This window comes from Hoplias malabaricus, chromosome 7 (genome assembly GCF_029633855.1).
Source record: "Hoplias malabaricus isolate fHopMal1 chromosome 7, fHopMal1.hap1, whole genome shotgun sequence".
Classification (NCBI taxonomy): Eukaryota; Metazoa; Chordata; class Actinopteri; order Characiformes; family Erythrinidae; genus Hoplias; species Hoplias malabaricus.
The window spans coordinates 14,685,251-14,699,412 of NC_089806.1; the positions used below are offsets into that span (position 1 = coordinate 14,685,251).

At 38.9% G+C, this 14,162-nt stretch overlaps 2 protein-coding genes across 2 annotated transcripts in view; one reads left to right on the top strand and one right to left on the bottom strand.

Moving 5' to 3' along the window:
• The window catches only part of ryr3 (ryanodine receptor 3), an 82,294-nt gene extending 73,283 nt beyond the window's left edge, over positions 1–9,011 (bottom strand). Inside the window, exon 1 of the mRNA XM_066676473.1 lies at positions 8,937–9,011. Coding sequence (XP_066532570.1) covers positions 8,937–8,984 — 48 coding nt within the window. The 5' untranslated portion in view covers positions 8,985–9,011. The remainder of the gene's footprint in view (positions 1–8,936) is intronic.
• Positions 9,012–11,255: 2,244 nt separating this feature from the next.
• fmn1 (formin 1) overlaps positions 11,256–14,162 on the top strand; it is a 31,895-nt gene continuing 28,988 nt past the window's right edge. The window contains exon 1 of the mRNA XM_066677836.1: positions 11,256–11,775. Coding sequence (XP_066533933.1) covers positions 11,256–11,775 — 520 coding nt within the window. The remainder of the gene's footprint in view (positions 11,776–14,162) is intronic.

A 14,162-nucleotide genomic window follows, 5' to 3' on the forward strand; every position in this document is an offset into this window, starting at 1 on the left:
ATATCATTAATCCCTGGAATATCTCATTAAACGCCTGACTAGAGAAATGCATTTTGTAAGGAAAAATACATACACAGATCAGCCATAACATTAAAGCCATCTCCTTGTTTCTGCACTCATTTTCCATTATATCAGCTCAAGCTACAATTAAGGTGTCACTTTGAAGTTCTACATTTATATACTGTAGACCATCTTTTGCTTTGCAAACTGTGACCACTGACTTGTCTTTAAAGGAGTTTGTGAGCACAGTGTTGAAGAACTCTAGCAGCAGCACTGCTGTGTCTGATCCACTCATACCGGAGCAAAATGCACTAGCATGCCTCCACCGATTCACTGTCACTGCGGCAGTGACAATGATGCACCACCCAAATCATCCCTTCCATTAAGAATAAGGGGAAACGTGGGTTAACAAATATACAGAGGAACAGATGGACTACCGTTTGTAATAGTAGAACTACGAATGGATGCACAATTAAGGAAATGTGAAGTAATCATCCATGACATAACAAGCCACCACCTTGTTTTCACAGGTATTGTCATCCATTTTGTCAGCTTCACTGAGTATAAAGTTACAGATTTAGTTCAAAAAGTAGTAGAAAGGGATGCAAATTAAATATTGATCATAGCTTTGTATTGCTCACAACTTTCAAGTCTTTCCTTAGAGGTCCATGTCAGGTCAATTATTTAGTGATCAAGCCTTGAATCCACAATGGTGATGGTGATGGATGTAAGACGACATTTTGTCCTTCAGCACAGATTGCTCCACGCCTTTTGGGACTGAACCGGTGCCAGGGAGCACACCACGCCAGTGACATCAGCCTCTCTTTAACCAATGTGAAGGGGCTCAGTGCACTGAGCAGGGCATGTCAAGCTGGTGGAGGTCAGAAGCCACAGAGGAACTTTAGTCAGATGACACGGGGTCACAGTCTACTCACGTACTGCAGGATTTCAATCCTGGAACTGAGCCCAGCAGTTTACCTACACCTGCGTGTCTCTCATAAGTCACATTCACAGCATCTAACTGCACTCAGCATCTTACATCGGGGTGGAGGGCTGCAGAATAGGTGATGCATAATGACAAGCAGAAAAGAAAAGCTCTAAAATGAATTACTCATTTTGCCTGTCTCCAACACAATTACTTATCACAGATACACTTAGCAAGAGCCTTCAAAACAGTTTTAGCAAAAAGTCCAGAACACCACTGTAAAGCACAGTGATGTTATCTCTGAGAGGAAATCTCCAGTACAGAGAATATAAATCTACCTTGGAAATAGATGATGAATAAGATCACCTCAGGGCACCGTGAAACTGAGGTTAAATGGAAAACAGTGGCTGGATTATCACTCATATATATTAAAGAGCAGCCTGGCAGAAAATGAAGATGGCCCCTTATCTAATGTTCTACAGGAAAAAAACAGCTGAGACTTCAAAAGTATAGTGTGCCACTATTGTTTACATCTATAATGTGAGTACAGTCTACTGAGCACCACACTTCATAATACCTAAGCATTTTTTTTGCAAACTAAATTTACTTGCATCTCTTTGACACTAAGAGAGTTTAGTATGGATTGTGGTCCATAAAAAAAATATAAATATCCCAGTAATTTTTTCAGCCAATTATATATCTGCCTTTGTGACATTTAATATTTCACCATGGCTGTCCTTGGTGTACAATATATTTTAATGAATCATCTGCAAGGCCTGCTTCAGTCCAATATGCAACGCTTGGGGTGGATATTATGCAAATGGAAAGTGAATGTAGCAAACTAAGGATTTTTGGCATGTGTCAGTCCTAGAGACCACTGTAGTCAAGTCATTATTTTTAATGGCTGTCACGCCCATATTAGGAACTCTGATTCATGCTTGATTTATCAGTGATAGATATCAAGAGGTTTCCCAAACATCACAGCTACTATGCCCTTAAGTAAACCAAACAAGCTTCAGAATCAGACACTGTTTAAAATACAGTAGATTGCAGTGGATCATCTGAATTAAAAAGTAGTGCCAAATGATGCATGATTTATTGTCTACAGCAGTGGTTCTTCAAACTGTGGTACTCGTACCACTAGTGGTACATGAAGCAGTAAGTGGTGGTACGCCAGGAGACCTTGGAAAAATTACTACTTAATAAAAAAATTAATTAAATACTGAAAATCTGAAACCGAAAAATGTTGTGTAAACTACATAATGATTCATGATTTTCATAATTAAGCTTAATTTGCGTAAATGTAGTTTGTGTAAAAAAAAATGCAACATGGGCTAGTAGGGCTACGAAGAAACGGTATTCAATACATCTGTAAGAGGAGGGCTGGTGCAGCGTTCCTCCGCTTCTTATTTCCAGGGAGGGAACGCGATCTCCCAGTATATTTCTTCTTACTAAATGTAAGCAAAGGCTAGAGACAGACATGAGGAATTTTATTGGATAATTAGATTTTATTGCAAAAACTACAATGTGGAAATGAGAAAAACAAACTGAGACCAACCCAGCGAAATACTCCTAAGCTCAAAGGGACTAAATCTAGAGGCATAAATAGAGAGAACACTTAATGAAAGCAAAATGACATGGCCGATCTTCGCATCATTGAGTCCTAAAACACTGTTTACCAGCGCCGTGCATCCTTCACCTACCAATACAAGTGCTGAGAGCCACTGTGAGCACCTGCTTCAAGCACCTCACTGTTTTCACCTATAGTCTATTAAACTGCATATTAATTCTCTCTTAATGTTTTAATTTCTTTCAAAACGCTTATTTCCCAAAATTTTAAGCCTGATTATTTATATTTGCTCTATAAACTTTAGTAATTATTTTAGAATAACTGTGTAATGCTTGCAAATTACAAATATTCAAACAAGACATAGGATTGATAGGTGGAACTTGAAGGTGTGTGTGTGTGTCGCCCTGTGAAGGATTAGCGCCCCCTCCGGGGTGTATTCCCGCCTTGCGCCCAGTGATTCTGGGTAGGCTCCGGACCTACCGCGACCTTGAACTGGATAAGCGGTTACAGGCAATGAATGAATGAATGAATGGTCTACACTGATGTTGATTACATCAACTACTCAAACATCCATAAAGTGAGGGAGCAACTAATAAAGTATTTAAACAATAAAAACAAGACCTTTTGTTCAGCATGAGGCCATACTGGAGTTCAGCTTCAAAAGCTGAACTCCAGACGATCAGAGTAAAAGCACCATCACATAATCATCTTGAGCACATTTTTAATTATGTATAGGCCACTTATTTAGGCTGCAGTCTGTTCGCCACCACAATAGCATCAGGGTCAGTGCCAGCTACTATGTTGTTGTGCTCCATAAATCTAATCATTTTATATACTCATTTTTTAAATCAAATCTCCAATTTAACAATCATCGATTAATACTGGAAATAAATGAATTGTCTTGGTCAGATGAAATGACACTGGTGCTTGAATATATTGCAGAGTTATAGTTATAATTTATAGTTATAGTTTTGTGGTGGCAAGCTGCTGATTTTAAATCATATAAAACCAATAAAAAATGTCGTTAAAATGTTAGTTAGCTGAACTAGCTGATGCAATGACACATAGGCTGGTGCCAGAGAACTGTATGCGTATGTCTGGTGGAAGCATCAGCTTTAAAGAGGCTAATTTTAAACCTGGAGTCTTCTCTTGGAATGTAGAGGGCTTCCAGAACAACATAAACTCCAAATAAGCCCACTGCTACTGTACAGGCTCCTCAGGGAGCACCTGAGCTTAAAGGTATCACTACAACTGCTCAATAAACACAAAGACTAAATAAAGGTCCTGGTAAGCTCAGCTACCCTCTATCCTTTCTGAGGTATTGTAGTAATTAAAAGAAAGAAAATCCAAATACTGATCTATGGCATGACATTTCAAGTCATATAGTGCTATATAACAGTAACCCACCAAAGACTAGACCTCATATGAATGTTGTTTTTTTTAAGGTAAATCTGATTAGTTGGTCATGGCCTTAATTTTGCCCAAAAATAGACACTGAAACTTGGGTCTGTTTGGTATGTCTGATTTGGTCCAAATTTAGCCTATGATAGACGTCTTTTTCTGATCATTTACCACATTTCAACCAATTTTAAATGAAGAGGAACATCTTATAAATGATATATAAACGTTGGCTGGCCAAATTGTCTTTTCAGTGTCTTTTTGAGGTGTTTTTTGCTAGGTGAGAAGATACTACATTCTCAGAAAAAATGTATAATACAAGTACACTATTGTCACTAAAGGTACAACAGTAATTTAACAGTACCATTAACGACACAGTGTAAATTAGTTTAAAAGTCCATTTGTGCTCCCTTTTCCAGAAGAAGAGTTGAATTTTTGTAAAATTTCACTACAGACCTGTGTAAAATGAAAGAACATCCTTGAGATTAAATGGAGCGTATGAAATCAACACAACTTTAAAATCCGTAATTTTTATAGAGTATGTTACAATTATATTCCATTAATTAAGGTACTCAATATGTCCCCTTGAGTGTACCACCACAAAGAGAACAAATAGTGCCAAAGTGACAATTTTTCTGAGAGTATCCATTTATTTATTGCCAGTGCGTTAGGGATATTCAATTCTCAGAAACACATACAAAAAGTAAAATAAATAAATAAACAAATAAATAAAAAATATTTGGCTAATTCAGAAAACATTGGATGGTCATTCTGATTTCTGCTACATAGAACAGAGTAGAACCTGAACCAAGTTTTTATAAAACAAACAAACAAAACAGTGCTTCTTCTAACTCCTGAACTCTCATGGTGAACAGAGCTGTGGCTCCTTCTCATTTAAAGAAACAGGAGCTGAAACCAGCTGTTCTAAACAGGGCTGTTTAGACAGGGGGAGAACAGCGCTGTGGTGTTTTAACCTTGTGGTATTTTGACCAGTGCATGTCACAGATATTTAATTAAGATGTCAGAGAACTGTTTAAAAATGTGGAGCTTTAATAAAAAAAAAAAGCTCAGCAAAAAATATAATATAAATGTCCAATATTTATGAGTCCACATGAACCAAAAGCAAATCTCCCAAAATCATAACAGCTCTGATATTTGCTTTTGGTTTTTCAAAGAAACACACAGAGATTATCCTTCACACCTCCAAAATGCAGTCACAGAAGGTGGGCACATTAAATTCAAATCACATTTAAAGACTTCCGTGGTCAGTGGCAGTTTATTATTCTGAAAACAACATTCAATTTCTTTGATTCCTTCGCAAATTTTATCTTTTTTTCCCTCTTACCTTCCCTCCGTAACAGCATTCATTGTGTGGATTTACAATGTTTCTTTTAATGTTTTTAGATGATGATTTAAACTCTAATTTTGGAAATATTTGTTCACTATTTTCCTTTGACGTTCCACGTCATTTTGCAAATATATATATACTTTTAGGTATTTGGAGATATCTATAAATAAATCAAACTTTATGGAATGTACTGTTGTTTATTCCACTGACAAGTAAACTGTAGGACACCTCTCTTACTGCTGAAATGGAAACAGCCTACCACAAAAGACAATATTAAAATGCTCAATAATGCAGCAGCAAAAGCAGAAATAGGGCATATTTTTACACCAGTCTAGAGGTTACTGGGAGAACATGCTCCACTCACACCCCTTGAGCATTTCGATTTAGTGTGTGCATGCCCTTCACTGCCAGCTTTCCCACTTTAACACCTTAACGGCAAGGTGAGACTACATCCACCTTCCCCATGGTCCTGCAAGGGATTGCTGCAGTTTTCAATTAGTGGCAATATGTTATTATGCATCATGTACAATCTTTACAGTAGCCTCACATATTACACCCCCAAGTGATCACTGAGATAATCTGAGATTAAAAGTATTGTGGTTTGTCATGATGAAATGAAAGATTTGAACCAGAAACCTCTTTCATACAAAAGAGCAGAAGATGCTAAACATCCACACATCTTATAATATTTAATATTTTAGATGTGCAATAATATCAGACTTTACTCTTTTTTTACATAAAAATATTATTTCTTAAAAATCAGCATCATCACATAGGAGAAATCAACTATAATCAAATACGAAGTATGTTTTTTGATCATGACTATGATGACCAGGAGGTGTTTAACCAACACCAAGGTTGTAACTCACTCAAGAACCCTCTGGTAATTTTCAGTGTCATCAGATTATTAGCATGCTTCTGACACATGGAATTTGAGTATTGTGGTTTATTACACTGCAGGCATGCCAAGCACTTTGAGCTGACAATTAACCCTGGGGAATCTGCCGGCTTAAACAACTACTTTACTCCAAATAAAATGCTTCACACCTGGAGACTCCATTTCCCAGCTGTCTAAAACATCTACATCCATTACAGGAAAAGCCATTCAAGCTGCGACACAAAAATATAACCATGATATACAGCAGCTTCATGGCCATATACAGATATAGTTAGAAGCTGTTTTATAGCACAACTGAGCATATGTGACCAATACTAAAAGTTTGTACAAAGCCAGTGGGTTTCAATATGCTACTGGCCAAAGAAAAGAAAGGATCATTTCTACTAGAAGAGCTCTCAACCAAAGCATATCGATTACAGGAAAAAAAAAAACAGAGGTGGCTGGTCTTATGTAGCAACTGTAATTAATCTTTGTCTGATACAGAAATAGAAAAACATACACAAAAACAACTTAGTGAACACTACTGAAAAAGCACAGCAGTGCTTTTTCCAGTTTATTTACTGAAGAAAAGAGAGAGAGATTTTACACTCCTTAGCACACATAGCTAACATGCATAACTTGGGCTATGTTGACACCGCAAGTAAAATATGTTTCATGTTATCAGTGTGGCAGTGTGAACAGCAAGAAAACACACCGTATCTGATCATTTCATTTCTAAATAGGGGCATTTGCATGTGTGGGACCTTATTTAATGGTTGCTCTTTTTTTTAACAGAGCTGTTGGTCAGCAAAATGGATTTGGAACCATACTTCGAAATAATTTTAGACATGGCAAGAAGAAGACTACCTTCCACAGTAGTACTATACTGCATTATTATTCAGTTGAAAAAGGTTTATCCTCAAAAAATTGGAGGAGATTTTGTGCTAAATATGTTGATTTTTGTGTTTTTACCTTTTTATAAAATTGTACTTTTTGTTTTGCAAAAAAAGTAAAAAAATATATAAGTTTTCATATTTTGTAAAAGCAATATTGTGATTTCCATTTTTTTTTTATCTTTAAATGAAAATATAATGATCATTGTTTCCACGTGTGCATGTGGTTTAGTTTAGGAAAATTGTTTGTTCAGAATAATATCTGACATGTCACATTTTTGGACATGATATTACCAGGGTTCAAATTTGTTTTCTCAGTGATACAGCAAAACTAGATGACATGGTAAATATGAATTCAAAACGGCACCACAGGTAAATTCATTCATTATCTGTAATCGCTTATACAGTTCAGGGTCACGGTGGATCCAGGGACTACCTGGAATCATTGGGCGCAAGGTGGGAATACACCCTGGAGGGGGCGCCAGTCCTTCAGAGGGCAACACACACTCACGGACACTTTTGAGTCGCCAATCCACCTACCAACGTGTGTTTTTGGACTGTGGGAGGAAACCGGGGCACCCGGAGGAAACCCACGCAGACACAGGGAGAACACACCAAACTCCTCACAGACAGTCACCCAGAGGAAACCCACACAGACACAGGGAGAACACACCAAGCTCCTCACAGACAGTCACCCGGAGCGGGACTCGAACCCACAACCTCCAGGTCCCTGGAACTGTGTGACTGCGACACTACCACAGTGCCGCCCACCACAGGTAAAATGCCAGAAAATTATAAAAATATAAAATACAGTGCAAGCTTTAGCAGGAGAATACCACATTATAAATAATGTGAGATGTGTTATTACTTTGAAAAATTTATGAAAATATAAATAAATAAATATGAATCAATCTAAACAATAATCTAATCAATATAAACCAAAACTAAATCTGTTTAGCCTAGCCCCAAATTTAAAATTCCCATAATTAAAAAAAAAGAACAGTCATAATTTATAATACACAGCTGACAACTAAAACCTTCTGAACATATATTGGACATAAATGGAATTCTATTGATTTTCCATATTTCTGCTTAATTGTGTGTTTAAGATGTAAATTAATTCAGGATGTTTTTCATGTGAAATGCACAACTCTTGAGAAACTTCTTCAGAATTATTCAATGGTGTTGACAGAAAGCTAATATCTTTAGCATTTAGTGTCTAAAATCTAAATAAAAAAGTAGCATTAAGGCACTGTTTAATGCATTAGTCACTGCCTAATTTAAAAATGAAAAAAAAAGCTATTGAGGCTGCAAATTTACAAAATAAATTAAATGAATCAAAATAAATGAGCTCATTATGGTTCAGAATATTTATTCCTTTTAATCAGTATCAGTTTCACAGACGTTTCATATCGGTCCAGCCCTAGAACTCAGATATGAGCAGGTTAAGGGCGAAACAAATCCAAAGAGGGAAGCAGCAGGTAGCCTGCAGGAGAACAGTCTTTACAAAACCCCCAAATAAGTCCAGAAAACTTTTTAAACAAGCCTGCAGGGCTATTACTTAGTGTACAAGTGAGCCCTGCACCTGCAGCTGAGGGAGGACTGTTTTAGATTCACATCCAGTAGCGTTAATGACAGGTGATGTACGAGCCCCAGCTGGCCACCTGCGTCAACTTTCAAACCGAGTAACAGCGGCGATAACCGGTGACTCGGGCACACGAGCGGAGCACAGTGAAGCAGAAAAGAAATGCGGCAGGTTATGAACTGGAGATTCAACAGCGTTTCCCTACGACGGTTGAAAACCTGATGCCTCAGCACTACAGGGTTGCGTGAGGGGCTTTTTGAAGACCCCACGCAGAGAACCTTTAAAAGACACTGCAGTGAATGAGTACCAGAGCCAAGCCGTGAACACGGAGTGTACTTACAGTTCGTAAGAACTGAATTTCGTCTTCTCCTTCTCCCCCTTCTGCCATGGCTGTGTTAAACCTGCTCCAAGCCTCCGAGCGCTCACAGCGACGCGGCGCTTCTCCTCTCCTCCTCTCCTCTCCTCCACATTAGCATAGCGCTAATCCACAGCCATATAGGGGAGAGCGGGCAGAGCCACTACACTGCGCTCCTCCGGGGTCACTCCCTCACTCTCTCTCTCTCACTCACACACACAAACAGGGAATATAAAACCTGCGGCTCCGTGTCTCCCTCAGCTAGTCGTTCATATGAACCAAAAACGTTGAGTGCCATTCCATAATCTCCCTCAAAACCCTCGTTATCAAACAGGTTGTAGGCTTGGTCTGTGAGCGGTTAAGTGTAGTAACTGGCAGAACATTCGAGAAGAAAATGTTAAACTAAACATTGAAGCAGAGAGGTCCACATAAAATGTATTTCATTTGTGAGAACAGAACCTGGGTATGTTTTACATCTAAATATATAGGCAATTTATTTAAACTTAATATTTAAAAACATTGTGCTTTCTGAAAACAAACAACAGTGGTCACAATGAAAAACTGGGTTTCCATGGGTTACGGTTTTGCTTTCAAACAAAATCTAATCTTTTTTTAAAAACAATGCATCAGGCAGAGACCATTATTTTTTGTAACAGATTTCTATGAGGGAGCTTTTAGAAGCATTAACTCTTCAGACATGTTTTTTGTCTCCACCATAGTGGATGAATCTGATCATGTAAATTTCTCTAGAATGGAGCACTTCACATCCAACCCCCCAACACTTGACGATGTAGGCATTTTGTACATATTTGTACATTTCTGTTAAAAATATCCCCATGTAAATCTAACTGTATTTGAATAATACTAGAACTATAAAATAGCTCTTCTGCGTTGGACACCAAACTTGTCGTTAGTTGTCTTACTTTGAGGAATTTAGCATTATTGCCTTTCCTCGAGTAATTTGCCAAATAATACAATTCTGCCAAGTGTAATGACACATTCGATAATATATGCAATAATGCAGTGTGTTGGTTTTACACACATCTCGCATGCGGACACTTTGCTGCTGCGTCTGCCGTCATTTAAGAAGCAACAAGGCCCTCTTGTGGTAAATTGAAATCACAGCTGCTGTCATTCATATTCAGCACAGTGAGTTCTGTAATCAGACTGTTTGCATAGGCATTGCTGAAGGGATTTTTTTTCTCAGTCCATAGCTCATTTGACAACCCATGCATGTGGAAGCTTGTTTTAAAACAAATTTGTTTAAATGCCAGTGGCTTTACTCGTTTCATTATCCATATTTTCTTTGGCCAACAATAAACTGTTTCATTTTAAAATGCAGGAGGTGGCGCAGCACGTAGTGTCGCAGTCACACAGCTCTGGGGACCTGGAGGTTGTGGGTTTTATTCCCACTCCAGGTGTCTGTGGAGTTTGGTGTGTTCTCCCCGTGTCCGCGTGGGTTTCCTCCGGGTTTCCTCCCACAGTCCAAAAACACACATTGGTAGGTGGATTGGCGACTCAAAAGTGTCCATAGGTGTGAGTGAATGTGTGAGTGTGTGTGTGTGTGTGTGTGTGTGTGTGTTGCCCTGTGAAGGACTGGCGCCCCCTCCAGGGTGTATACCTGCCTTGCGCCCAATGACTCCAGGTAGGCTCTGGACCCACCGCGACCCTGAACTGGATAAGCGTTTCAACCCCTGCCAAAGGTGTTGGTAGGTATTCTATTCAGCTCCAGTGCTCTGTAGACAAAAGGTGGGTTGGCGACTCAAAAGTGTCCGAGTGTGTGTGTGTCTGTATTGCCCTGTGAAGGACAGGTGCCCCCTCCAGGGTGTATTCCCGCCTTGTGCCCAATGATTCCAGGTAGGCTCTGGACCAACCGTGACCCTGAATTGGATAAGCGGTTAAAGATAATGAATGAATGAATTAATTACCTGATTACAGACTTATTTAGCTCATCTTTGAATCTATTTTCATCATAGATACTGGATGTCATATAATGCTTTAACCATCTTTACACTTTTCCTACTGTCACATCAACAGATAAATCCTCTAACACTGAGTCTGACCTGGGGGCAACCGTCACCATATTGCACCTGTACAAACTAATCAGAAAACAGAATCAAATGAGCAAGTTTTTCCTCCTCCTACAATATCCAAGACCACTCCCAGGAAGGTCTTAAAGCTTATGAGGGTAAGAGTGTGATTAGTCATGAGATTAAGGAGGTGGGGCCACAAAAGGCAAAGTATGAGGTTCTTAATGAGACAGACAAGGTCAAAAGAGGGGTGCTTACAGAAAGACTAGAGGCTATGCGTGCAGACTGCAAAGCCAGTGTTGCTATGGGAAATCATCAGTGTAACAAAAATTCTAGTCTCCCCAACAACTGGGAATTTGAGAGTGCTCATCAGACCCGGAAGGGACTGAGTTTCTCTAGCAGCCTAAAGAAGACACTCCATATCTGTCCACAGGCCCTGAGAACATCCTTTAAAAGACGGAGATCGAAGAGATCGTGGCTGATGAACACTCACGGTGTAGAGAAGAGACCAGGGAGTACAGCTGAACAAAGGTTTAATGCTGAACTGCTCTCAAAGGGTGTGTCAGAGACCACAGAGGGAGGACATGAACAGCACTGTTTTCAGATTTTGGATTATACAAGTGGACTCGAGACACATTTGGTAATTTATAGCAAATCATATTCAACAGAGGATCAGAAAACTGACTTGACCCTCAGTGGAACTGGAACTGGAATTGCAGAATGTACAGGAAATGCAGAGATGGATGGAGACCAGTCCAGCGAGTTGTCAGAATATGATAATGAACTGTACACAGGTAACTGGATGATAAAAGTTTGTTCTGAGGATTTGCAAGTGTGGACTGATGCAGAAAGTGATTTAACTGTTGATCCTACAGAGCTAGGCCCTCCAGGTCCAGAGGAGTTGGTAAAAGAAAGTTCTTGGGCACATCAGTCTGCCACACCAATAATGAGACTGAAGAAAGGACAATTGGAGGGTATCTTTCAACAGAACACCTTAATTACTTTACACCACCCCAGAGATTGCACTCTTTCTCCAGAACACAAAGCAACTACAAGTGTATTGAAAGGCACAAACAGCAGCCAGGACCTAAACCACGAGGATATTGTTCCCGCAGAGAAAATATATCTACAGGGAACAGACTTAAACCAAAGTCTCCACAGAAATTGCAAGGTGGATAGGATCTTTGCACATTATGGTGAAGACTTGGGGAGTATCTGTGGTCCACAAAAGGAGCAGAAATGTTCGAGCTCAGTCTGGATGCAAGATCCAGAGACTGTCAAACAGAAACCTTTGTACATCTGCAAGAAATACCCAGTATGGGGCAAACCAGAGGAGAGAACATTGTTCTCTTCATTCAGTGCATTTATACATGTACCTTGCTCCAGCAACAGCGAGGGAAGCTCCTCACTTTTGGGTTTACCTTGTTCCTCGAGTCCTTCCAAAATCATGTTACAGCACTGCATCCTGCAAAGCGAGGAAACAAATATATATAACTGGATAAAACCAATACAAGCAATACAAGAAAAGAGTCCAGATGTCTGCAGCCTCACTGGATCAGTGACTGCTCTAGAGGTGGTGGATACCAGCTGGAACTCACCCGAATTATCAAGCATGCTCATCTCTCTGAAAGCAGGTGGGCATATTTCTTCATTGCTTTCAGATTCTCATCTACCTTTGTCCTGTACAAAATCGTAGGCACATTGGATTATTATTAAAATAATTATGTTTTATTTCTCAGTATGCATACTGTAATACAGCAGTACAGTAAAGGTAAAAAAATGTTTTTCCAAGTAGTAGATGTGTTCTGAGCATGTGCAGATAAAACATTAATTAACTAGTAAAACTAGGGATTGGAGGATAACCTCAAATAATACTTTACTACAACAAAGTTTTTGGAAAGGGTTAAAACAACACATTCACAAACAGAACATCACTACTTAATATATTAATATTATTTCTTTTTATTCTAATAATAGTTGGGTTTTTTTTAGCAAATAAACTCTTACAGCTCTTTTTTTTTTAACTTATGCTTGCCTAGTTTGAATGTAGTGGTGAAAGCAGATGTTTAAATACAGATTTTCAGAGTCATTGGAATCTTTACAGGACAGACGTGTGGAGAACGGCTTGGGAAATGTTGAGTTTATAACCTTTTGCATTCCCCATACTCACTGAGGTGGACAGGAATCCTCATCTTGAACCTTGTGATTGCTGCTATTGACAAAGATTAGCACTGGTAGAAGACTGAAACATGGTTCAAGTTTCCTCTGGTGGGACCTGCTGCTTGCTGTGTCTGGTCAAGCAGTTCTTCATTTTTTCAAATGATCATGTGATGCAAGACATCAAAGATGCTCAGTGGAGCTGAACTCAGAGCACTGCAGGAAGCCCAGTAGTTATCTGCTAGTCTAGATGCTTGTTGGAAAATGCTTTATAAACTATTCTCGGGGAGGTTATAGAGGCAACTGTGTAAATATTTAAAAATGCATGTGTTTAACTGATTATTTCTTTTGGTTATTTACAGTTGGAAGGATGATTATACTTTATATTACAAATTTATTCTTGGTTGTTCTCTTAAGAGATCCTGTGTAAACAGTGACTACACATACATTAAAGTCTGAATAATCTTTTCAAACATTACCAATGCACTTGACCTTCCCAGACATCAAAAGAAGACAAGGAGAAGGTAAAGAGAATGTGTAGCTTTAGTCAATTCAGCATGACTTGACTCAGTCACATTGCTACCTGAACTCCCTGTTCAAGTCTTTGAATAATGCATACACTTCAGCTGTATGTTAAGGTGGTAGTTCATTTATAGCAGTGGCTTTCATCCTTAGTCCCATAGCCCTCAGCCCTGCACAATGTAATTTTTGTCCTGCAAACATTCCTGGGATAATCTAGGACCACCACTGAGAAGCCCTGTGTTATATTCTACTATCATTGTAATTGTATATGTTCTTTCATTTCACCTTCATATTAAAGGTGACCTTTAAATGTAAAGTCAGTGTGAATTGGAAATCAAATCTCATTTTTTAACAAAGTATCAGGAAGGTCATTTACTCTCTGTGACGAACATATTGCCCAGCCACTGATGCACTTGGACCATTTTTTTTCAGTGTATGATTTGTGTAGTGTATCATTCTCAGTGCTGCCGTGACAACGACACGATGGTGATGTGTTAGGTTG